General features: G+C 40.9%; 2 protein-coding genes across 7 annotated transcripts; one reads left to right on the top strand and one right to left on the bottom strand.

Moving 5' to 3' along the window:
- Window positions 1-7,865: 7,865 nt before the first annotated feature.
- On the top strand, window positions 7,866-19,288 carry LOC116254070 (B3 domain-containing transcription repressor VAL1-like). Of its 6 annotated transcripts, XM_031629171.2 has the most exons (15): window positions 7,866-8,188; window positions 8,276-8,476; window positions 10,168-10,249; window positions 10,557-10,658; window positions 11,087-11,278; window positions 11,384-11,856; window positions 11,997-12,093; window positions 12,289-12,463; window positions 12,861-12,937; window positions 14,112-14,241; window positions 14,332-14,501; window positions 15,640-15,689; window positions 16,585-16,698; window positions 17,486-17,550; window positions 18,172-19,288. In XM_031629171.2, the coding sequence occupies exons 1-15, from the start codon at window positions 8,085-8,087 to the stop codon at window positions 18,945-18,947; spliced, it is 2,808 nt and encodes a 935-aa protein (XP_031485031.1). In that variant the 5' UTR covers window positions 7,866-8,084; the 3' UTR covers window positions 18,948-19,288. The 6 variants fall into 6 exon arrangements, with proteins under 6 accessions (XP_031485031.1, XP_031485024.1, XP_031485015.1 ...); XM_031629164.2 differs by having other exon boundaries at window positions 8,349-8,476; window positions 11,087-11,856; XM_031629155.2 differs by having other exon boundaries at window positions 8,346-8,476; window positions 11,087-11,856.
- Window positions 19,289-22,841: 3,553 nt separating this feature from the next.
- On the bottom strand, window positions 22,842-24,773 carry LOC116249022 (uncharacterized). The gene is made up of 2 exons (XM_031622120.2): window positions 24,015-24,773; window positions 22,842-23,538 (listed from the first exon to the last, which is right to left on the bottom strand). Exons 1-2 carry the CDS (start codon window positions 24,613-24,615, stop codon window positions 23,144-23,146), a joined length of 996 nt encoding a protein of 331 aa, XP_031477980.1. The 5' UTR covers window positions 24,616-24,773; the 3' UTR covers window positions 22,842-23,143.
- Window positions 24,774-25,451: the final 678 nt, after the last annotated feature.

Raw genomic sequence — 25,451 nt, 5'->3', positions numbered from 1 at the left:
TATATTGTTGAGTTGAATAATGGTGTTAGTTGGGTCATCTTTTATGAGATGGACCAAGGGACAAATCCTCAAATCATTGACTGCACAGAGCAGGTTTGTGGTTCCCTTGAGGTCCCAACGAAATTATTGGGAATGGCGCGGTCCCTCAAAATAGTGTTCCGTCAACTTGGTTCTTCCTTTCATGAAGCCCCCTACCAATGAACAGCATTGCCATTATTGAGCTTCCATTGATCATGAGAGAAATGGGCAAAGTTCCTGGCGATACTGTTCGGTCGCACCGGGAAGCACTAAACGTAAAAACGAGGCAAAGATGTCAATGCCCATAACAGCATAATCAGGCAGGAGTATGCCCGTTCGTTAACTGGCTGCTAAAAAAAAAAAAAAAAAAGATGGAAAAGGGTAAATAAGTAAGTGGGACCCACAGTAATGGACCTTCGTACATATGTCTCCTTTCCCACACGTTTCGAAGTTCCCGATCACGTGCTTCTGCTAACGTGTTTCTACTCATGAAAAAAAAAGGCTTCCCTCCGTGCAACACGATATCCACGCCCGACGCTGCGTGGCGGATTCTGTTGGGCTGCCGCTCTGCCGGCGCCGTCTCGCCGGCGGCCTCGTAGACGAGAGGAAAGCCGGCGGAATAAGGGTCGGATCCTGCTTGAGCCGATACTTTTCTCAAGATCGAGATGAAGTTTAAGTTTGGGTCAAGATTAGACTAAAAACAAAAATTTGGTTGCTAAAAAACTGCAACTGTTCGGGATAGTTTATAGTGTATCAACAGTTTACAATGCTTTGAATAATGGTTTATGGTGTTTTGAATAACAGATTCTGAATATTTTGACCATCCGAAGGCATCCGGCGTCTTGTCCCGTGTGTGTTTATTTGAATATGATTTTATGGGCATTGAATATTTTAACCGTCTGAAGGTTTCCGGCGTCCTGCAGGTTAGATCTGTCCCAGGCCATGTGTGTTTATTTGAACAACCATTCAAACTATGAAGGTTGGCTTCATCGTCTCCACACTATTAAGATCGGTGATTTCTCAATGATGAGTTCTTCGCGCCAGATATGAGATATGCATCCCTGTGGTTAGCTAATATTTGTTTTGCCTTTTTTCAAATTTGCTTCCCCGTGCTTCTATAATCTGTTTCTTACGATGGCATGACGTTGCATCAAGTTCGGCAGAATGAATTACGAGGCCGATATTGCTCCTGGAAGGGGATATTCAGAATCGTCATCATCTGCACTTTGCATAAAGGCCAACAGCTAGGTCTGAAGAAAATTTGTTGCCCTCCATTAAAGGGGACGGTGTCGAGGCGTTGGAGCTGTAACTTTGCCCACTCTCTCCTTTCACCATCCAAGCTGGCCCAAGCCTGCCTTTGGCAGCAAATCATTTCATCGTGTTCAATTGCATCCGCAAATAATTTAAGCATCTGTCAGCCTCTCTGCCACATACACAATTCCCATCCCTCTCTCTCTCTCTCCCTCTCTCTCTTTCCCATACATATGCCAAATAAATATTTTTATAGCAAGAGATTTACCAAACAAATATTTTTTGTAGCATAGGTAGTTTGGTTGACAGAATAAAAAATATAGTTTTCTGGAACCTAGTTTTTCAAAAATTAGATTTTGAATTAAAAATCGGTTTGCGTGTTTATGTAATAAGACCAAAAACATGCATTTTTAAAGAATAATATAAGGGCGCCAGGTTATTCCCTCTGTTTTAAAAACATAGTTTTGCTAAAAATGATTGATAAATCTTATATTTTGTATCAATGAAACATAAGTGAAATGATGTAATGAAAAGCAAAACCATTTTTTACTTTTGGTACTGAGGTGTCATCTAAATGCCCTGTTGGTGATAACATTGATTAATTTATATATATATATATATATATATATATATATATATATATATATATATATATATATATAATTTGTGGATTTCTCCCAATTTGGATGGAAAAATCCTATGATATCTCACAACATACACTGTCAGTATAATTACCTATGCAGTGCATTTGGAGGCTCTGATCGGTTAAGTTCAAAATTTCAGCTTTTCTCTATTTTTTTGTTTAGGACGTACGCTTCTTTCTCTTTTTTTTTTTCTTTATATAATATATAAAAACTAGATGAGAGGTCCTAATTAGACTTGGTAACGGGCCGGGTATCTGGTCGGGTTCGGGTTTGAGCCAAGAAAACAGTCCGGAGGGCCGGGCCTGGGCCTGATGTGAGGGCCGGGTCGGTTCGGCTCGATCCGGTCCTTTTATAATTTAAAAAATAAATTTTTAAAATTTAATAATATGTATTTTATTATTAAAAATATATTTTATATTATTAAAAATTATTTTATAATTAAAAATATTTTTTTATTACCAAACAAGCTGAGCCAGATCGAGCGCAAGCCGGGACCCGAGCTACCGAACCAGGTCGGCAGCAAGCCCGACTCGGGCTATCGGGCCTGCCCGGCCCGGCCCGTTGCCCAGGTCTAACAGGACTATCATATGAAATATTACTTAAAAAAACATTGAGTAGTTAATTTGACGGAGTCCAACACGTGTTTGGAAAAACTCAAAAATCTAATGGCGTAAACATGAGAAAAGTGAACATGGTACAAGCTACGAAGGGAATACCATGATAGGGCGATTTAATAATTATCCAGATGCAGAAACCAAGGGGTCGGCCTGCGGAGGATATATGTGGGAGTACACAAGGCCTTTGCTCGCTGCTGCCGCCAGCCGGCCGGCCGGTGACCAGCCGTCCTAAAGAGTAGGAACATCAACGCCAACATCTTCAGCCTTTTAGCCTTCTTCTCATTGCACGGTTTCGTCTGTTTTTTTTTTGTTACGGTTCACACACCACAGTGATAGGTCTGACCAAAAGTGATCGGATGAGTCAAACTAAAAAAATTTAATTTTTTTAATATAATTTTTTTTTCTGTGCTCATCTGGGCCATGGTTCAGGCAACATATATATACCAAGAAGAGTGATGGGGTGAGTCAAACTAAAAAAATTTGATTTTTTTAATATAATTTTTTTTTTCTTGTGCTCATTTAGGCCATGGCCCAAACAGTATATATATATATATATATATATATATATATATAAGAACAGTTCTTTAGAATCACTCATGTAATATTGTCCAAAAGCATTCTGGTTGAACCTTCCATCAACGTCATCACAATCATCTCTCGCAACTTTCTCCCAATTGCGCACATGGTGGTCCGCTGCGTGAGGGCTATTCTTTTGTTTCTTTTCTATTTGGGCCGTATCTTCGCTCACTTTAAAATCCTTCTTGAAACAATTCTCTCCCCTAAACATTTCTTTTTCTTGTCGTCCCTTTCTTTTCTTTTTGGTGACTCATCAATTGACGGGTATAATTTAATATCAAGTCATACTAACATTATTATTTTTTTCTTTAAAAAGGAAATCTCCAGAACCAATTTTGTCTTACATTGGCAGTTCCAATTCAAAAATGATAATTTGGATTCGAATAAATTCAGCCATCTCTTTGTGTTCTTTTAGCAACACGATTTGATTCGAGAAATTGATTAATTAACAAGATTGCACATGATACACTTCATTGGCAGCCGCAGAGTTAGGTGCCAATTACACAACCCAGTACATGTTACTCACGTCTGCCCATATATTACAAAATTATATCAATGAAACCCCATCTCAATCACTATCCAGTCTGGATACCACAATAAACAAATGATAAATTTTCACTTGGACTCTTGCACTTTGTTTCATTTATCAGGAAAACACATGCATCTTCCGTTTTAATAAAATGAACGTCCAATTGAAACCAAAGCTGGCAATGATTTTCTACCTGGATCTTAATTCGTGAGAGCATGTTCAAGTGGGTAGTATGAGAATCGTCATCAATTTCATCAGACATACAACCTTAGATGAGATTAGCAAAAACCACAAAAAATACTTATTTTTATGTCGACATATTTACAACAACTTTACATGCTGATATTGTCTAAAAAATTTAAAATTTATTACTAATATCTTTTAGCTAAAAATTTCTAGCCCCACCCCCGATCAAGATCCAACTGACTTGAAACCAGGTAAGGTTGGGCGATGGGCAGAGCCAGCCCGTTTAGATTTAAAAAAATATTTTTTTATTTTTTAAATAATATATATTTATTATTATTAAATATATTTTATATTTAAACAAATTATTTTATAATTAAAAATTTATTTTTTTAATTTTAAATGGGCCGGCCCTGCCCGGCCGGATGCCCACCCTTAAAACGAGGCATATCCGCTTAAATAAGTTCTAAGTTCCGATTTTCTTCATATTTCAATTCATCAGTTGAAAACGGACTAAATCTATTCGCCAGAACTCCAGCTTGAATCTGAACGGCTTCAAACTCTTAAGTCTGGGTCATTAAATGCTTTTCCAAGAACTATTAAGACTTCTTCTTAATATAAACAAAAAACAACTGAGGGCCCTTTTCTTCTCCACACAGAAATTTGACAGGGCAAATGTTGGAACAATGGCTTCGAATAATTACCAACATTAGCTTCCATATTGCTTTCTACCTATATATATATATATATATATATATATATAAAGAGGCGCTCCAAGGAGGATCTACAACCTCTTAAGAGAAGTTCAATCCAATTGCTTGCTATTTAGCTCTACATAAACTTTTTAGAGATCATATACACCCTGGTACCGATGTAAGTAATTTTGTACGTTGACAAGTCGATAGCCCTCGTTGTTTCAATCTCTTTTTCCCTAGTTTGATGTCTGAACGATGAGATCTAAAACACTTTTATCAAATAGTTCATATCAAATCAAACTTATACATAAAGTTTGACTGCAATAAGTATACACATTTTAAGATCACCATAGCTGCACGCGTACTTTTATGGTATTTCATCATCTGGAAAGAACAAACAATGTGAATATCGCCTTTTTCACAAGAAAAAAAGGTTCTTCGTAATCGAGTCCAACCTGTTGTGCTTATAAGATGGTGACCATTTTTTCCAAAGTTTGAAGTGAACTCATCCGTATTTTCTTTAAGAAGCAAGCCTGTGGCCCTTAGATACCATTTGGCTCGCTTGCAGTGTGGAGGTGGCCTTAACCTTGGCCTTGACATAACAGTAACGCATGATATTTTGCTGAAAATTTTCAACCATGTTTGATTAAAGAAGGGAACATCAAATATGTTAGCGTAGTTCAGAGCATATTCAGTAATTTCAATCCTTCTAAAAGCCTATTCAATGCCTAAGGGCTAAAGGTGATCTTTTTCTTTTTCTTTTTACATTAATTTCGAGTGAACAAGAGAAAATCCCGCCACTTGCGTGAGAGAGACCATATCCTTTCATTTTTTTTTCAGATCATGAGATTTAGAGCTGCAACGAAACCTGAGTGAACTTATGATTACTCCTTTCAACTCGACAATGGCGCCTACCATCTCTTTTAATTTATAAAAATAGTATCAAGGAAAGCAAACTCTCACTAACCGGCCAACTTAACCATTACACTGTGCCCCCTCAAGACTTCTTTTTACGTTAATTAAAATTGTGTTTGTGTAATAACAATTAAGGCGTGCTTGAAAAAGCCCCACAAGACATTCTGTCCGCAAAGAAAAAACATGTCCCATATGTGGTCATATTTGTTAAACACGTGGAGGGGTGTCCTGAGATAAACTCCACCGTTGCAAAAATGTATGGAAAACGGTGGTGAGTGTTGGCAGCCAGCGTGTTCAACACCCTCGCCTACCTTGTTTATACCTCAAGTGAAAGACGCTTTTTTATTTTTTCACTTATCCTCATAGAAGGGATTTTCTCTAGGCCTTCTACAAAAATGACTATTTTTTTTTGTAACTTGGAGCACCCGAACACATGTACTGTACTCGGACCGAACATAGAACCAACTTGCTTTGGCTATATCCAAAGAAAATCAGGTGCAGCAGCGACCTGGGTAGGGCAGGAAGAAAAAAATATCAGGTGGGGTCTAGTAATTTTATAGATTTAATGGGTTTCTTTTCAATTACTGAAAAGTTAAAAGAATGCAAAAAATTTGTTTGGAATATTTTATCAACATAGTTTGAGTAGTTTGGTAGGAATCGAGGCTCCCAAGAAGTTAAAAAAGAGGTCAACTGCCTATACAAAGATGGCCAAACATTTGTATTATTATGTTCGGCCCGGTACTTTTATGCAAAAATCATTTCATGGTACCCCAATAATGAAACGTTAAATCTTTCCACGAATTTCTTTAAAATGTTCTTGAGAGGTAAACGTGGAGAAGGAAAGATGGAGACCGCAGCGGTTTAGTAAGGAGTAGAGAATCTTGTTTTCGTTTCTATTTTCAAAGTTCTTGCGTTGAAACAAATCAATAAAATACATCTGGTGTTGATGACAACTTTCTCAATTCTTCATCTCTTCTCCCCTAAACTCAAAACTACTAAAGATTTCGGGTTCAAATAAAGGAGTCATCCAAATATCTCATAAATCTTTTTTAGGACAAAAACCAAAATTAATAAAAAGTAGGATAAAAATGGTCAAAATAAAACCCCCGAGGTTGGTGTGGGAGTAGGTACGGTGACCGAACATCAGCGCGTTTCATAGTTTCTTCAGCAACTAAAAGCAAGCGATAGCCAATTTTAGTTAGGGGCGGGGCAGGTTGGGAACAGGAACTTTTCTGTAAATAGCCAATGTTTTACGTAGTTTTGGGAAAATTACTCGAACTCCTATCCTATTCCTCGTCGGCATGGGGTTTCCTGTCATTTGATATGCTTCCCCCGCGCTTTTGTCTCGACTCGCGCGCTCATCGCCCACGTGGACGGAAGAGTGCACTAACTTCCTCGCCACGTCACCAACCACAATCTGACGTCACCCGCTCTGCCAAAGGACCTTGACATGCTAGCTGGTTCCCGGTCTTGACGGTACTACCATTCCCGTGACGCACACGTCACAAACCGATCCGATTCGTGACCGTGGCCAGCCGGTCGACGTCGGAGCTTTCCGGTGCTCAAAATCTCCACTCCAGGGATTTTTTGTCTTACAAAAAGAATGGGGCGGGGCCTCCCAAGCCGAGACTAATCAACCCGCGACGACGCTGAATTGTAAGTCATCTCGTTCACTTGCCCCGGTGCATTTCACCGAGTCCGCCTACGGGAGTCCACCAACGAGTGGCCTGGCCTGGCCTCTTCGTGTTTGGTGTGCTGCTGACATACATGCACGAAAGCGCGGGGTCGTACGACGAGAGAACAGCGGCGTCCTCCACAAAGCGAGCACTACCTGCATAACAGACCAACGGATGCCCAAATATTGCCCAATTGCCCCTCCTCATGCTGTTCTTCCCAGTTCTACTTGGCTTGGCTTGGCTTCGCCCTAATTTTTAGTCGATGTTGTTCCATTCATAGTCGGTAAACTCATTAATCTGATTTGGATCAACAGATGATTGGGTCATCGGGTCAGCGTTAAATTAAGTTTTAACTGGTTGGGTTTGTGAGCTCATGAGAGCTTGATGGTCAATTAGATTCTTATGGACACTGAGAAATACAACTCTGGAAGATTCTTCACACAAAGTAAAGGTGAAAACGGTTTAAATTTAGGATGAGGTTTTGGAGTTTCTTTATCACATGGAAATGGAATCCAACCTCCATCTTGACTCCCATATTTAATTGGCTCCATGGACCCCAGCCATTGAAGTTCTGGACTTATCCGAATTCGCCCCTCAAAAACCCACGTGCAGATAGATATCTGTTATGGCTACTCGCACAGGGAGTGGCGGTCTCGTAATTTTATTGGAATCGACGGGCCGATTTCAGTGTTCTGGGACCAGGCGAAGACCTACTTATAAAACGGCAGCGGACCGGAGGGCGGAGAAGAACGGACAAACGACCGAGGGCGAGCGAGAGAGAAGGGGGCGGGAAAGTGTGAGAGAGAGGATTTTGGGGGGGAAAAAGGATGAGGGGAAGATTTACGAGGGAAAAAGGAAGCAACGAAATAGTGCTGGGTGGGTGAGCGTCTGTCCGTGTGTGAAATGTGTGGAAGGGCGTTACGTGCCTGCATGACGTTCGCGGGCCATGCAAATGAGATGCCAAGGTGTAACGGGAATTAATGACAGCAACGAGGGAGACGACGGCACCGAACCAGCAGAGGGCAGCCGAAGCACCGGCGGCGGCGGCAGACGCAGGAGGAGGAGGAGGAAGAGACATACACGAGTTAGACTCTTGAAACCATATGCTTCTCCCCTCTTTTCTCGCTCTGTCGGAAGATTGATCAAGAAGTTTGCGTTTTCCTTTTTCTAGTCTCGGCGTTGTTGCGTGTTTTAGTCGCGGGCTCAGAGTTTGTTCTGGTTTTTGTTGTTTCCGGTTGGAGGAGATGGCCGTGCCCTCCTCTTCCTCGAAGATCTGCTTCAACCCGAAGTGTGGCGCCTCGTCATCGGAGAGGTGGTGGAAAGGATGGAGATTAAGGTCCGGCGACGTGGCCGAGCTCTGTGACCGCTGCGGGTACGTTCGTTTTCCTTTATTTCGTTCTTTTTGGTCTGGTCGTTGTCCGGCTATGAGATCAGCGGAGGAAACTGTCGTTCTTGGTGGGTTTCTCAGTGCCGTATCTTGATCGGTGCCGATTTAGCTCGCGAGATGTGGATTTCGGCCTCACTTTCTTTCTTCACGAGCGTTTTCTCGCTTCCTTTTGTCGGTCACGGCAGCGGATTGTCCGATCCTTTGAACATAAAACAGGATTCAGTTCGAAGAGGTGGATTCCGTGCTTCTTGCTCATTCCTTCATTCGTTACTCTGCTTCTGTGTTTCGTTCTGGCTTGGATTTGCTAACCTCAAAGTACCGCTGAAGGAAGGCGTTAGTTGTAGCCGGTATTGCGTAAAGAAGACCTCTCCGTCGTTCTTGAAACAGTTTTTCGCGTCCTCGCTGGGACGATTAAATTGATGGATGCTGGAATTTTCTGTGTATAAAATTTTCTCGAGGTACAGAGGATCGTGATTCGCCAGAAATGTGAAATTTATTTTTCTTCAAGCTATTTTTCTCGTTAATTTGTAACAAGTTTGCCGCCCGCCTTTGGAATCACATGGTTTTCTCTAAGTTGTCCGCTCTGAAACTGTTAGAATTTTGAAGGGCTAGATTTAATCTTGGATTTGACCCGTCACGACATCTTTCGCAAAAATGTACGTGTCGATAGCTAGATATTCGTAGACTGTTATCGGATTTTGACATTTTCCCTATGCAAAAGGGGGTCAACTTGTAGGCTCCCTTAAGACGAGGTCTACTTTTCTCTCTTAAGTTTCATCCTATGCATTCTCTTGCGAACTGCATAGGAATGCCAAAATCAATTTATTTTCATGTTCTCCAGTGGAATTACAGCGGTGTCCGCTTGAAAAAACATAGAGATCTGGCTTTTTTTTTCTGTGAATTTTTTACGGAGTCTGTATGCGTGGGGTGTGCGGTGGATGGTGATAATGTGCTGGGTGTTGGGCGTTGGAGCAGATTCGAAAAGCTATATGTCTTACTGTGGAAGCTTTCACTTTTCTTTTGATTTGGTGCGAAATGGATCATTTCTTGGTTATGAAGCAATGGTGCGTAGAAAATGCGGTTTCTCTTTTCCCATTCTAGGCCAATTTTGTAAAGAATGAAGCTGTCTCTTATTTGTTTAAATGCATGTAGACGGAAATACCTTTTTAATTTTGCATCTGGCCTGTAAAGTGGGACACTGTTTTTCCTCTGACCGAATGGAGCATCGGTGGGCTACCCCCTTTTTTGCCGAGCGCTGGGGAGTCGGTTAGACGTCATACTTGTCCTTAATGAACCTTTGCCCGTTAGTGGTGATTGTGAAGAGCTATCCATCACTAGCGAGTGTTGGTCGCTAGAGAAGAGTTTTATCTTTTAGGATTTCGTCTTAATGAACCTTTGCTGTTGCTAGATTTGGATATTACCATGTTTTCACACCATTTAGGGATTTCATGTTACGTGTGGATCTATTATATTTTTCCTATTTTTGATGCTTTTTCTGTAGAGAATTTCGTCAGAATCATTTTCTTTACTGATAGTCCATTTTTTAACCTCTTTTGAAAACTTTATCTCCATGGTGTTAACTGTTTTTGGTTTTTTCTTCTTTTCTTTTAATCACTTAGGAAGCAGTAACCAATATTCTGCCACATTCTGTTGATAACTCTCTTTTGATCTTGTAGCTCTGCGTATGATGAATTAAGGTTTTGTGAAGATTTTCATTTTGATGCTGCTGGGTGGAGGAACTGTGAGACATGTGGAAAGGTTAGAAACTGGGATGTAACACCAACTTTAGTTGCCCTTTGTTAAAAATATGAAAATGCTTTGATCTATTTCTCATGCATCAAAGTGTAGCAAGTTGAAGAACCTGCAAATGGAACTGGCTATACTTTTTGATGAATTGTACTAATATCTGTAGTGATGCTTGAGAACACAAGCATCATCTTGTATTCTTTTTTTTAGAATGCAGTTACATACATTCAGGTTCCATTAGGTCAAAAACTGTAGCCCTAAATTGTTTTTGGAATTACTTAAAAAATTTCTTTCCTTAACAAAAGGTTTCTTATTCCAGCGTTTACACTGTGGGTGCATCGTTTCAGCTCATACATTCTCGCTTCTGGATGCTGGTGGAGTAGAATGCATTTCTTGTGCCAAGACAAGTTCGCTTAATGCAGTAAGCTTTTTAATTGTTGGAAAAAAGAAGTCTCGTATATATTTTGATGTTACATGATTGCAGCACATTTATGTCTTTGGGCTGTATGCTTGACTGCTAATTCCACAGCTGCCACTTGGATGCAGCAATGAGCTCTCGTTCAGCAACTTCCATAGGATTTTATCATCATTAGCTGGAAGCCCAATAAGATTTATGCCCCAGACATCCTGGGAAGAATGATCTGATTTTTTGGGGAAAAAATTCACCTCTAGAAAATCAGCATGTCCTCTATAGGCTATTGCTAGTTGGTTTTTGTGATATACTGAAAGATTTGCTTCTGGAGTGCATGGATTGTACAAAAAATTTTCCCATTCTTTTAGATGCTTTACTTATAATTTGTTTCTGTTCTATCATTTTTTCATCAATTTGCTTGCTGGGCATCAAATCAGTTAAAGCCGCCTTTTTGGTTATCTCCTCTACCTTCCGTTGACGGTTTAACAGATCAATATACAAAAAAATGGAGTCAGGCTCCGGTGCCAAATTCTGGGCTTGCGCAGGTACAGCAATCTCCTGGGCTTTTGCAATCCTTAGCTTGGAATTCCAACTCATGTTCAATGGTGAAGTATCCTAGAACGGAAAAGGTAGGTGAGAAGCTCCTAGAATTGGAGCAGGCATTTACCTGCTTTGTTGAGAACCAAAATGTATTTCAAAAGGAAGCAGGTGGTAACTTCAAGTTCCCTGCACAGAACGAGACTGACGTTGGGAATTCAGAAATTAATGTGCGGAGTCCTTTAGGTGCATCAGTTCAAGATAATATAGGAGGGTTGCTGGATACTAAGCATGTGGAAGGAAGAAAGAGCCATGAAACTGAAAGCAACATGATCATAGATGAGCTTGAAATCAAGAAATCTCTTGATGGTCAAAAACATGAATCATCTGCTTCATGCCAAAATGTAACACAACATTCTGCTTCTCTGAAGGACAATGAAGCAAGGGATTCAAGCAAGCCTTCTGGATCTCATGCACGTGAACAGAGGCCTTCTATGTTGCAACAGGAATATCCTTCCAGCTTTCATACTGGACTGGACTTTTCTAAAGAGGCAAAAACTCAGGCCACCATGGCAAGGCATCGCACCAAAGGACTGGCAAGAAATCAGTCTATCCTTTCTAGATATTGGCCAAGGATCAGCAATCAGGATCTTCAGAAAATATCAGGAGAGTATCCACTTCTACGTAGTTTGAGAATTGTACCATAAAGCATATTTGCTTGGAGTGATTGATTCACTCCAAAATTTGCACTTGATTTGTTGATATTATAGTGAATCCAAGTCCTCCATGTGATCCTTGACCTTTCGTAAGCTCAAGTTCAATTATCACCCCTTTATTTGAGAAAACATTGAGTGCTAGTGATGCAGGACGGATAGGGCGCCTGGTGCTGCCAAAAAAGTGTGCAGAGGTACGTTGCTGAAATTTTTATTGTTCTCTTTTCTGAAACTAAGACCATGTTAGACTTTTTCGTCCTCTTGTTTTGCCATATACTCGGGCGTCTAACTTGTTTAAGGCTGCTTTCTTCCTTGGACTTCCTTCAATTAAATTTGGTTTCTGGTACACTCATATGCTTTATTCTTATGCAATTCTTAATCTTGAACAGACGTACTTCCCGGCAATTTCTCATCCTGAAGGACTGCCTCTTAGGATTCAGGATGCAAATGGAAAGGATTGGGTATTTCAATTTCGATTTTGGCCAAATAATAACAGTAGGATGTATGTGTTGGAAGGTGTAACATCATGCATTCAGTCTATGCAACTGCAAGCTGGAGACATAGGTAACGTCTGCAGCCTGGTCATTTCTTCTTGCTTGTGCATGCAATGCTTGGCATGCAAATAACTAAGAAGCCTCTTAATCATTAATCATCCTTGTATGTCTCATTAAATTTACACTTTCTGAAGTTGAGTTACCTTTTTTTGCAAATAAATCAGCAAATGATTGTGATTTCTGTTCAAGTCTTCCAACTTCACGGGTTGGCAAAGCTTCAAACCCAATTTCTGTGCCATTTTCCCTTTTCATGGCAGTTCGTATGGGTGACTATTTTATGCTATTGAAAATACAAGTGGCATTTGACTTCCTTTTTTACTTTCCATGAATTTTCTCCAGCACATTATGCCTTTTACATATATAATCTATTCCCTTGGTGCTAAGAGTTCTTCATCATGCCTCTTCAGTAACTTTCAGTCGGATAGATCCTGAAGGAAAGCTACTGATGGGATTCAGGAAGGCATCAAGTTCTGTATCAGATCAGGTTTGTAATGTTTGATAGCAGCATCTTTTAGCTATTTGCTTTTCATGTTGTTCCATATGGTTAAAACTTAAATGATATGCCAGTGAAAATGATGTAGAGTGATCTACCTGTGCTCTCATGTTGGGTATGCCATGCTGTTAAAAATTTATCTCTAGTCCTTTTTCTTCTCACAGGAATGCATGTGAATCTGTTTATGGTTGATAAATGGATTGCTGATTTTCTTTTTGTGCCACTCGTTCATTAATAACCGTTGTTTCATGTGGTTATGGTTATACAAATCTTTTATGTGTGTTCAACCATTTGAGGTAGATGATGTGAATGTTTCCTTCATGTGTTCAATTATGGAGGTAGATGATATAAGATGTTTTCTTGTTTTCTTTTGCTTATAATCAGGGAAGACCACCTTGTTTGTTGTGTTCATTGGATGTCTGGGGACTTAAAATAGACTAGAAAGGAAAAGGGCAATGTTAAGGTGTCCCTGGGGAGCACCTGAGATAGAAAACGATATGCAAAGCTCACTGAACATAAACCAGCTCTCAAATGAGACCAGCTGGTACAATGAATGTCAAGGCATACCTGAAAGGCTGAAATAGAAAATTATATGAAAAATCACAGGAGAGAACTCAACTCTCAAACGGGACCAGTTCAACACAATTATATGAAAACTAAGAGAAAAGCCTGTAGCACACATCAACCATCTTCATTGTCCTTTCTTGTATGATTTGAGCTGAAAAATGGGCTTTTGCAGTCTATCACAGTGACGACTAACTTATACAAGTCATGTTCTTAAGGCCTACCATCATAATGTAACATAAAGTTAGTAGAGTTTGGATAGTTCTAACAAGAACCACTTATTTGCTGCATTGGCATGTTCATAAAAGTTCTTCATAAATTTTTGAGGTTCAGTTCTTAAAGCTCCACACAGACATTTGTTTTTCCTACCATGCGTCAATTGTCCATTTTGGAGCAAGCCATATCCTATCATTAGAGTTCTTATTTGTTCTTTTATCCTACCTGTATCTTCTGACTTGATTTGTTGTTTTCTACATAGTACGTAAGACATATATCTTAAGGTTGATTTTGGTGATTTTTCTTTTTACAGTTTACATTCAAATGTTGAAGGTTCTGCGGTGCTAATTGGTCACTATGCTTGTTCTTGGTTAATTCTTCACAGGATGTTCAGTCACTTGAGAAACATACAGGTGGGGAAGTTTCAAGTAGGTTCGACAGATGCAAGGAAGTTGTAACAGCTCTCCCTTATATTTCTTCAAAAGCAAACATTGGGTCAGCCAATGATTCGTCAGGCAAGTAGATTGACCTGGTTAACCTTTGCCATTCCAAGTCTATGAATAACATAGCAGGTAAAACCAAATATGCCTCTGATTTGACACCAGATAAAAGGAGAAATAGAGCTTTTGGTTCAAAAAACAGGCGACCTTATGTTGACAGCACACTAATGAAGGTGAAAATGACGTGGGAGGAAGTACAGGAATTCCTACAGCCGCCTCCAAACCATGTTCCCAGTATTGTAATTATTGAAGGCCATGAATTTGAGGAGTACGAGGTTTGGCAGATAATGTGCTTTACTATTACACAATGTTCCTTCCAAAAGCTTCCCATGATAAGCTTTGTCTGTATTGTTTGCTAGATTTTCTTTTTCACTATAAACATAATGAAGTCAAAAGTGCATGCCACTGGTTGATATAATTTTCTTGAGGAATCATTTTATTACAATTAGTCATTTGAAATCTTCTATACAAAAATCTAGTTTAACTTTTGTAATGTGCCATAAATTTCATTAATATTAGAGCAAGGACAAAATGGCGTTGATGGAAAAAAGTAGAAATAAGGATGTCCAATCAATTTCTGAGTGACTGGTTGACAGGAGGGTCTACCAGAAGAAGAAACTTAGGCAGGATTCTAGATTTTCAACGCATAAGCTTGTCAACAATAAACTGCATGTAGCACCTTGGAAGGAGAAAAAAAGTAATGCCATGCTCATGGAGAGCTCTTCTTGTTGCATATAGTCATGAGGAATCACATCATTGTACAGATTGAACATATGACCAGTTTATCGAAAGTAGGATGTTTGTCGTAATGTTGAATTACAAAGCCAGATGTCTGTGATACCATGGCATAAGATAACAAAGAAGAAAAGCTGTTAGAAGGTCTGGGTCTGGATAGTCTTCTCGTTTGGTCCTGTATTCTGGTCTTCTTGTTTTCTGACTTCCGCAGAGTTGTTCAAAGTTGTCTTCGCTTTTTTAATAGATATTCCCTTCAGCATTAGGAAAAATATATTTATTCTTCTGATTTCTTTGGTAGTTTATATTAAAAAGGGAAATGATAAAGATAAATGTTACAAATCTTGATTTTCTTGTAAATTTGTATTTGTTGGTGAAGGCACTTCATCTGCCTTGATTTTGAGCACGTGCTTACCTTCATGCATATGAATATATTGGCTACTGTTTATCTATTTCTTTCCTCTTTGTTAAATATGATGGATGCCATGGGAAGGATATTATTTACCCTGAATGGCAACACATTTCTCTGTAGAGAAACGCAGACATTTAGACTTTCCATTTAAGTTAAAAAGCCAATATTGTCAAAGCCAGTTTCTTCCATTTATGAACCCTTCTGTTTTTATCATATATTTTTTTATCCGGCTGCTTCTATTGCCTACTGATGTGGCCACCTTTTGACAGGAACCACCAGTACTAGGAAAACAAACTATATTGTCTGCCAATAATATTGGGTAATGACTTGTTTCTGTTGCAACTTTATGGATGGTTCCATTTTGAAATTTAGATCAGTTCAATATAATTGTTGTTTGTCTGCTTAAAGCATAGTAAAATGGTAAACTGGACATTATTGAGGTTGGAAATCTGGAAAGCACGAGAGAAAAGTTTGAAGCTTTAAAGTTTAAACTATCATTCACTGCCTTAATTAAAAGCAACAAAACTTGTTGTTTTTCATCTGTTTAAGACAGGAGAATAGCAGGTGGAAATCGTTAATTTCCATCATCAGAATAAACTGGAAATTGTGGATCCCAAGCTCGGATATCATTTTCCTAAGCCTTGGGCTTAAAGAGTTCTAAGAATAGCATGGGCTAGGCTATATCAAGTTTACCCAAGTACCTTGGTGCCCGTGATCATTGGACCATGCTTGAACTAGGTGATTACAGGTAGGGGTGGGCATTGGGCCGGGCATCATTGTATACTTCCATTTAAGTGTGAGCTCTGACATGCAGTTTGAACAACTCAATTGGAACCAAATTCAAAACCGAAGACCAGGATTCTCAATTGATTCTATTCTAGGTTGCATGATTTTATCAAAAGTAAAATAACAAAGAACTGCATTTTTTCAGCAATTGAAATATGTGTTGTGTTTACTTGTGCATATGCATATAATCTCTGTGTGGTTGGATATGATAACTTTAGCAATATTAAGTTTGGTTTTTTGGAAATCAAGATTTGGGCTTCAATGTGACATAAACATATCATTTCCTTGTGGGATGTCAATAAAGAATTAAAAAAATGTAATCTGTTTTGGTTCTTGTTTTCACTGCCATTGTTATTTGTTGATACTATATTGATCCCTAGTACCACGTTTGATTTTGTGTATCAAGCTTGTCTCTGTATTCATACTAGGGAAAAGACACAATGGGTGCAGTGCAAGGACTGTTCAAAGTGGCGTAAGCTGCCTGTTGATGCTCATCTACCTCCAAAATGGGTCTGCTCAGACAATGTGTGGGATCCAGTAAGGTGAACTGTTGGTTTGAATCAACTCCATAGCTAGTTGTCTTATTTGTGAAAGGGAAAGTTGTTGACCTTTCCTCATGGGTACTAAATTACTATCTTTTGCATCTTTACCAGACGGGTGTCACATTTCTGAGTTTTCCTGCATGGTCTCTGCTTTACTGGAAAATTTCATGCTTATCCTCTCCATAGTCCGTCAATAGCCCATTGGTTCAGGCTCGATTTTTTCTAAATTTAATGATTAATCAAATAACACTGTTAACTGTTTCTTTTCTAAGAAAGTAAATGAATATTCTTCACCTTCAAAAGGAAAAAGTAGTAGAATAAAATGCAAAATTTTACAAAATGGTAATCAGAGACCAAAAGACTGTGGATCATATCAGGAAATTTCGAAAGTGGACCAACTCTTTGAAGACTAGAAGCAAAAAGTTGGCCCCTACAAAGAAATTGTCATGCAAGGTGTGGGATAGCTGTGAAAATGTGAAGGCATGTCTCCTTTTCATCTTGGGCCTGCAATGTTGTGCCTCATTACTTGCAATGAGTGTTTCCTTTCTGATAGAGAAGCCACATCTTGCATGAGAACATCAGCTCGATCGGTTTCTTCTGTTGACTAGTTTTATAGAGCAAGATTCAGTAGTACGGCCTGTCGTCTGATGGTTAATCATAGGCAAGCTGATATCTATGCTGATAAGGGTGACGCATTCCAGGTGAAACCCTGAGGATGCAATGAGAACATCTATGCTATACCATCTTCAATGCCGGATTATCTTGTTGTGACAGTGACCTTTTTCAGGTCTTCATGTTCATCAGCACAGGAGGTTCCCACAGAGCAACTCCAGGGGTTTCCTTCAAAGATTGGTATGCCTGTCAGTTCATCCATTTGCAATCTAGTCCACCTTTGACCGTAATTGGTAGCTCTGAACTTCTTGATGCATTTTACTTGATTGATTCTAAATCCTTATCTGGCTGTCGTATTGCATTCTTAATGTTTGAAACCATCTATCTGGACTTTATAATGTCCAAACTTCAATGTGGTCAAATCAAGCCTCCCCCATAGGCTCCTAAAGTCATGGAACTTTTTTCCTGGAAATGTGAATTTTCTCTGGTCAAGACCCAGATCCCAAGTTTGGTATGTAGCATTTTCTCCTTACCAGCTTAATTACTTTTTAGTTTTTTCTTCAAGAATGAATGACATAGACCTCCTCTTCATCTGTTCAGATTTTCGAATATGCTATGAGCCTATGACACCTTTCTGTAGATAGGTAATAATAGGTCCAAAGAAACATTTGTAGGGGGGACGAAGAAAAATCATCCTCAAGCAAGCATTATTTGCTTTACATGTTTCTGCAAAATGCAGTGCTAAAAATGCTGAATGTTTTTCTCGATAGATGTGGCACATCATTTGTATGCTTGTGCTTAATTAATAATTGCATTTCCATTTCCTAGTTCTTATAGTTGGCTTGCCTCTGCCATGTGCAGCACATAAAGAAACTCATGTATCAAAAAAGCTCAAAAGCGGGGAGCGTCTCACCAAGCTTGATGAGCTCGCGGACCTAGCCATTTTCGATGAAAATGAGTCACATCATCCCTCAACACATGCACCCACCACAAGGCATCCCCGTCATCGCCCAGGATGCACATGCATAGTTTGCATCCAGCCACCAAGTGGGCAGGGTCCAAAGCATGAGCCTACTTGCACATGCAATGTCTGTCTGATGGTGAAGAGAAGGTTCCAAACTCTCATGTTGCGGAAGAAGAAGCGGCAGTCAGAAAAGGAAGCAGAAAATGCTCAGAGGAACCACCCTAGTTCACCTGAAAAAACCGAGGATAAAGTCATAACTTGCTTGCAGGAAGTGGCGTCAGAGAAACCAGATGATGATCCAAGCAAACAGAGTTCAGATTTGTCAAGAAATGCAGCAGATAATGGAGGATTACAAACCTGTTTGGCTTACAAGGAGAAGGGTGGTGGTGCAGGAAAGGCCAAAATAGATTTGAACAGTCAGCCTGAGCGTGAAGAGGATTTATGTCCTTGTTCAGACGCAGTCGACATGGCAAAGCCATTCCATGATTTTATGTGGATGGGGATCGGGTGTTCGTCCAGAGCTCAAGAAAAACAAACAGGCACAAATACTGTGGACCTAGTTGATGAAAAAATAGGAGAGACTAATGGTGATTCCCATGAGCTTGGCTTGCAGGGAGAAGTACGCAGTCCTGGAGCAACCCTGTTCTCCAAGCCAGCGACCACTGCTGCATGATTATACTGTCATGCCAATCTCGATCTGTCGTGCAGCTCTCTCTTGGTTGTCAGCATAGAAGCTGCAAGTGTTCCTGAGGAGAGGATTGGAACTCAAATCTTTCTCCTTCTCTGGGAACTTATTGTCCCTTTCACATCTAACAGTGAGATTTGTGCCGGACAAGCAGAATGCAGGGGAAAACTGCGCGCGGTGGACATATACATGCAGCAGACCAGCTAAGTCATCTTGTATAGGGTAGTAAGATTTCAAGATGAGAATAGAGAAATTTTGTTGTAAAATTAGCATGTGGCTGCCGGTCTTGGTTGTAGAATAGAAATTTTTTAAAGCCAAGGAGTAATTTATTCAGGCGCCAACTTTTTCCTAATCCTTCCTTAACTAACCTTAAGACAAAGAGAGATCTAGTACATGTTAGCTTTTAGTTGTAGATTATGTTTCCGACATCTTTATGGAAATTTTGTAGCTAACCCGTAATCTGTTCTTAGCCTTAGAAACAGAAGCCTGTGATATGCCGTGTTTCTTGTGCCGTTGTGCGTGAAGAATCAGAGCATGGAAGCTTGCAAGAATGTACTGACAACCGAAGCAGCATTGGAATGTCGCTATATTAAAACTTGAGATATGAGCTTCCTACTTTCTACATTGATGAAAATTCGAAAACAGTGATTCGAGTGTTTATAAAAACTCAAAAAAAGTTTATAACATGTTTTAAAATGATTTTCCGTAGAAATCTCTCAAGTTTCAATATAGCGACATTCCAAAATACAACAATATTTACTAGAGAGAATAAGCATGCATGTTTGCACCTTGCTTCGAAGACATCACGAAGTTCTTCTCATTTAGGGTGAGACAGCCGGTTGGCTTGCTGTCCTGTAGACGAGTGATCGACTGGGTCGGACCTAAGTTGGTCAGGCCATCGACAGACCATCAGCACCAAGGACTGCCTGTTAGGCCACATGCTTACTTGGGCTGGGTCTTTAAATTCATGCTGGTCTGGCGCAAAGGTATGATTCGGGTAGGACTAAGAATTGAACAAGCAGCTCATGGCTTGAATAAGTTCAGCCCATACCGCTTTTATTTCAATTGGATTTAACATGTTAATTACAACTTAGTAGATTTAGCACGAAGTGGTTATGTTTATTCAAAGTTAGCTTGATTAGACTTGTAAGTCAAATTCAGAAGCTGCTTCATTTATCTGTGTGTTCTTATATGTTTACTAGTACATGTACTTTCATTAATTAAGCTTTATGTTTTGTTTATTTTATTTTTAGATTTGTGGCAATTCGTATGAACTCATATGCAAGCATCAGTTTCGGAATCTAAAACCAAATTGTGGTCGTATGATTTAATTATCTTAAATCGCCTTTACAACCTAAAGGAAATTATCCAACCCAGCTTCTGAACGCCCTTACTGAGTAACTACAGTTCTAACCAGTGGAAGAGTTGGCACAGCCACTTGTCGCGCTTGTGCCTTGTCAGAGGAGAAACTATGTTACTGATTTCCCTTTTCCTACCATAGCAATTGAATTCAGAAATTTCTGGGGATTCCCAAGCCCCCCGGTTCACGTGCCTTCCAGATTTTGATCTGTTGTGCACGTTCGCTGCCATCTGATTTCTTTCTGAATTGCAGTACTAATTACATCTCATCTTAATTTGACAAATGACATGGCATCTATTATCATAGATCATAAATACGAGAGTATAAGCTGACATACGGCTCCAGATCCACCAATTTCCGCCTTCTTTTAATGGTGCAAACTCGGCAATTCTTAATGACAATTTTAATGTTTTAACATATAGAGTCGGATTTGTTAAGATGCTGTACAAGGGAGGTCTCAAATAATGTACTAATGCTGGCAGATTAATTTTTGAAGATTACTCTAATGTTGCTGGCTTACGTCTCGAACATTGTTTATAATATTGCATTAGTTTTCGTAACTTAAGTGACACGTACATTGCAATGCACACAAGCATCGAGTATGTGGAGTTTCATGCCCGCACTTAGAAGTTAACCCCGATATAATAAATCAAGATTAATGTAATAAATCTACAATGACTTACAGTCTAAAGAAAAATGCTTCTTCTTGAATAATTCTATGAATGGTCTACCATGTTGGATCGTTCATGAGGAACGACCTTAACAAAATCCAACATGGTAGACGATTTCATAGAAACTAGTACTTCAATAAAAATTAGGCTGTCCTAAAAAGGCTTGTTTTCATTCAGAAGGGGGAAAATATTATGGGAAGTTCTTGATAGGTTTACTGTAAACAGAGCCAATTGCATCCACCTCAAGTAGCATAACATAGCTTCTTGGACAGACAGGCATGTCGATGTTCGATTCTTGTAAGTACTACTCTCTTGTATTTTAAAAGGTACAATCATGAAATTCTTGTAAGTATTGTAAAAGGTACAATCATGAGAGTATACCGTATTCTACCCACTTCCTAACATAACATAACGTATTGAAGGTAGGGGAAATGATGAGGAGCCCTTGAGCGTTTTCCGGGTGATGTGTTGTTTAACTTCCTGCTCACCTGAAGAGCCATCCGCACCCCTTCGACATCGGCTCTCATAGTCATGATCAATTTACTGGTTACGGCTTTATGCTCAAGTAGCAACCAAGAATAGCCTTTCTGATAAACTAGCTAACACACGAAATATAACCACGTTGCTTCAACAGAAACAAGATTTTCAGTTATGAAATGGAACATAATGGGCTCAACTTTTTGACGGACTAAAGGAACATCATCATAGCCTGAAACTAATTTTCTTTCTCAGAGCGCATCTGATTGTACAGGAAAGCTCTCCCACGATACGATTTTGTCATCTCCTAATATGACAAGACGCCCTTAACCATATATCCCAGAAAACGGAGCAAAAATTTTCACTCCGTGATTGGACAAACAAAGGAATACAAGAACATGATGGGCTGAGATGCAAAAAGCAGCATGAACGATGACACCCATAAAGATGATGGCGTACCCACTACATAATACAAGAGTCGCCTCTCAGAGAAAGGGAAAGAAAGGGACTCGCGTTTCCGCCGAAAGCCAGCCCACACTTTAAGGGCATTTATTTACAGTAAAGCGAATGATCCTGTTCCATCTTCCTCTCTCTTCTCTGGCCATGGGGCACTCTCGCCAACTTACAGGCCTTGATTGGCGATTCAGCCAAGAGGATAAAGATGCCCCAAAAAGAATTATCATATTATATTTGTGAAACCGACTTGACCGTTTAAATTGCAGAGGGCCCCACATTCTATGGTTTCATTAGTGACAACTCACGGAACCGCTGTTGCAGCACGGATTTTGACTTTTTTCTAAACAGGAGAGTTTGTCCGTTTTACATAAAAAAATAGCCACAAAGTTCATATCAGAAAACATTTTAGCATATCTTACTCCGGAAATATTTTAATAAAACATCAAGCAAAGGATCTTTGGACCCTCTCCTATGATTAAAACGGAGCTCAGATAGACGCATATTCTCTAGGCCGGGGTCTTCTCTTAGCTGATGGATGGCGTCAGGATGTTTATTCAGTAACACGTGATCAGACACCACTAATGCAGAAACCGATGAAAGAGCGACGACTAAATTTGCAGGAGAAACGCAAAACATATCAAGTTTATAATAGTGAAACGTTTCATTCACTACGCAGGAATGAACCATAGTGAAACGTTTCATTCACTACGCAGGAATGAACCACCAACTGTCCCCATACCTAAAACGCACCAATCGCAGCTTCCAAAGCCCCAGAATGAATGAAGCAAGTAAATGGCCCAAGAAGACAGATGGAACTGAAAACAATTCATTTGCTTGATCAAAGCAGCTAAAATAAGCACCATCCCAAGGAAATAAAATTTCCGTCTTAAACAACCTGCCATCTAAAAGAATCCAAACTTTTAACAGGCCAATTCAGTAACTAAATAATGTCAATCCACCATTTTCAAAGTAAACCACATTCACTGATTCAAGCAGACTTTACACATTCTTCCGTTCCAAACTTTTATGCAGACAAAAAAGGGGGAGAAGAGAAGAGCTGAAACCTATTACCGTAGACGAATAATCTACAGTTCTCTAAACAACAAGCAGATAAAAAAAAAAAAAAAAAAAAAAACTTCATTTTCCTATAGCCGATTTCCCCTATACCCACAAATAAAAACCGCCCTAGGGAAAAGAGGAAAGAAGAGAAAAGAAAAGCCCTAGCGGCTGCCACGATTTACCATCTCCGTGTAATGCTTCAGAGACTCTTGACGTTGCAGCCTCATCTCCTCGTTGAACTTCTTGATGAAGGCCTCAACACGTCTGTTGAGATCGTCCTGGCTCAGAGAAGGTTCCTTTCGGAGACCCTGCTTGCCTGAGCCCGGAGACGGCGATGGCGACGGCGATCCGGCTACCCTCCCTTCCTTCACCGTGTCCGACTTCTTCAATGGGGTTACCGCTTCCGCGTCCTGCCTTGGCCGGCCGTGAGTCTCCCATGTCTCCGACTTCTTCAGGTGCCTGGCGAGAGGGATGGGACGGCCGTCCGTAATCGTCTTCCAGGTGCTCTCCAGCGTCTCGTGGCGCCGGGACCGCGCCACTCCCAGTGCCTTGCCGGCTGAAAAGGGAAGCAAATGAATCGGATCAGCTTAAAGATGACGTGACGAGCAGCAGAATGCTGAGATTATTACCGACCGTAAGGGGATTTAATCATTTCAAGAGAAAACCAACCGGTCGAATTTAAGTGCCAACAGAGGTAACATGAAGAAAACCAAACTTCACCTCCCTCACAATGGTTGAAATTAATGGCGTATAAGCAACGCCACATTCTTTTACCTCGACGAATCGTCCGGTCCAACTCGAGATTACAAACAAACAGTTGGAACGATGATTCGAGGATCGGAATTTCCGAATATGCTCCTCAAGACCCCTTTGGTGGTTCGGAAGGATCTGAAAGGAATCGAATTTCCTTTCCGGAATAAGCTTGGGACTCTCCCGAGTCCTCAACGTAAAAACAGAAGAAGCGAATCTTGCAGAGACCAACTCGGCTAGACCTCGGACAGAGAAAATTCCAATACGTTTCAAACTCATTACCTTCGGGGCTGGCTCTCACGCCCCTCCGGTGTCCGAACCTTGCGGACACCGGCGGCCTCTCCTCTGTCACGCAGGAGTCCTCTTCCGTCGATGCGACGATCTCCTCACCCGGCCTCCTCTTCGGCGACCAGTCGGACCTCGCTATGAAGTCCTCCTCCTCCTCTTCGTCGCCGGCGGTCACACTCAGCGCGACCGGCTTGCTCTCGGGAGCAGCCGCCGCCTTCAGCTCCGGCGCGTCGTAGGCCGGCATGACTACGAGCCCCTCCGAAGGCGGCTCCGTCGGGACGCCGAACTCCGTCGACCGTTCCTCCACGGCCTTCAGTCCACCGCCTCCGTCATCAGAGCCATCTCGCACCTTGTGCTGGAAGCTGGAGGAGGCAGCTATAGTGAGAATAATAGCATTAATCACGATATAGAGGTACGGCGGCGTCAGCCAGACGCGAAGCGAGCTCCACATCCGGGGCACCTCCGAGACGACGAACTCGACAGCGAGAGGGACGCTCATATTCAGAAAAACGCCGGTGAAGAGAACTCCGAGGGAAGCAAAGCAAATCTTTATCGCCAAAATCGTGCCGCTCGAGCTCTGACCGACTCTTGCCATTATTTCCGTCTGGGATGCCGGAACACACGAAACGCAGGGGACACGCTCGTCCGCCGGCGAATTCTCCGACGAAGTAAGGGTCAGAAAGCAGGAAGCAGAGAAGGAGAGGTAGAAAAATGGCGGAAGGCAAGCTCTTATAGACCACGGCCACTGACGAGTGGCGGAACACAGGAGCTTATATAGCGAAAGGATGAGCGGTCCCGCAGGGGACCCTGGGGAGGGAAGGACGCATCGCAGCCGTCCATTTGGAACAAGGGCGATTTGATGGGTTCGGGTCTCTGGTGTAACGTGGGTCTCTAGGGAGTGTGAGTACGGGTGACGGACGCCACCCGACCTCTGTACGCTCCATTTGATCAGTCGTTTCACGTCCGGATTTAAGGACAAATTACAGACGACTCCCTGGTGCCAAGAAAGCTTACATAAACAGCCCTGTATTTTTCCCAAATGACAAGTTCCAGGTTTCCGTTTGGCAGAACGAGTAAATGCGCCCAAGTTTAGGGTTGTCGAAGCCAATGCAGAAGAAAAAGAAAAAGTAGATCGGGAACTCAGTCGATCAAGATCTCTTTTGAACCGGACCTGGATGAAGCCGGTACACCGGGCCGGAGGGTAAGGAATAAAAGGGCAAATAATTTACCGGGAAGGGACTTGGTCGTCAATTTGGGTATGGAGGAGGGCAGGTACGGGAGTAGCGGCGTCCCGTTAATTATGATAACCACGAAAAAAAAAAAATTATTCGGGATTCGCCAAAAAAAATTAAAAAATGTGGGGGTATTTGCTCAACGGTCATATTGCTAGCCGTTACAGGCGGAGCAGCAGCATGATCCCTGAGATCCGGC

This window comes from Nymphaea colorata, chromosome 1 (assembly GCF_008831285.2).
Source record: "Nymphaea colorata isolate Beijing-Zhang1983 chromosome 1, ASM883128v2, whole genome shotgun sequence".
Taxonomy (NCBI): domain Eukaryota; kingdom Viridiplantae; phylum Streptophyta; class Magnoliopsida; order Nymphaeales; family Nymphaeaceae; genus Nymphaea; species Nymphaea colorata.
The sequence above is the reverse complement of the archived record's forward strand: the minus strand, read 5'-3'. Positions and strand labels throughout refer to the sequence as shown.

What these genes read in the sequence shown, in the direction of transcription:
- LOC116249022 (XM_031622120.2), bottom strand. Translation starts at nt 24,615, where the DNA reads ATGGCAAGAGTCGGTCAGAGCTCGAGCGGCACGATTTTGGCGATAAAG. An exon ending in CGTGAGAGCCAGCCCCGAAG is followed by an intron (nt 23,539 to 24,014) that starts GTAATGAGTTTG and finishes TTCCCTTTTCAG; the next exon opens with CCGGCAAGGCACTGGGAGTG.
- LOC116254070 (XM_031629138.2), top strand. Translation starts at nt 8,085, where the DNA reads ATGACAGCAACGAGGGAGACGACGGCACCGAACCAGCAGAGGGCAGCC. An exon ending in GGAGGAAGAGACATACACGA is followed by an intron (nt 8,189 to 8,275) that starts GTTAGACTCTTG and finishes TCCTTTTTCTAG; the next exon opens with TCTCGGCGTTGTTGCGTGTT. An exon ending in GGGGTTTCCTTCAAAGATTG is followed by an intron (nt 17,551 to 18,171) that starts GTATGCCTGTCA and finishes TGCCATGTGCAG; the next exon opens with CACATAAAGAAACTCATGTA.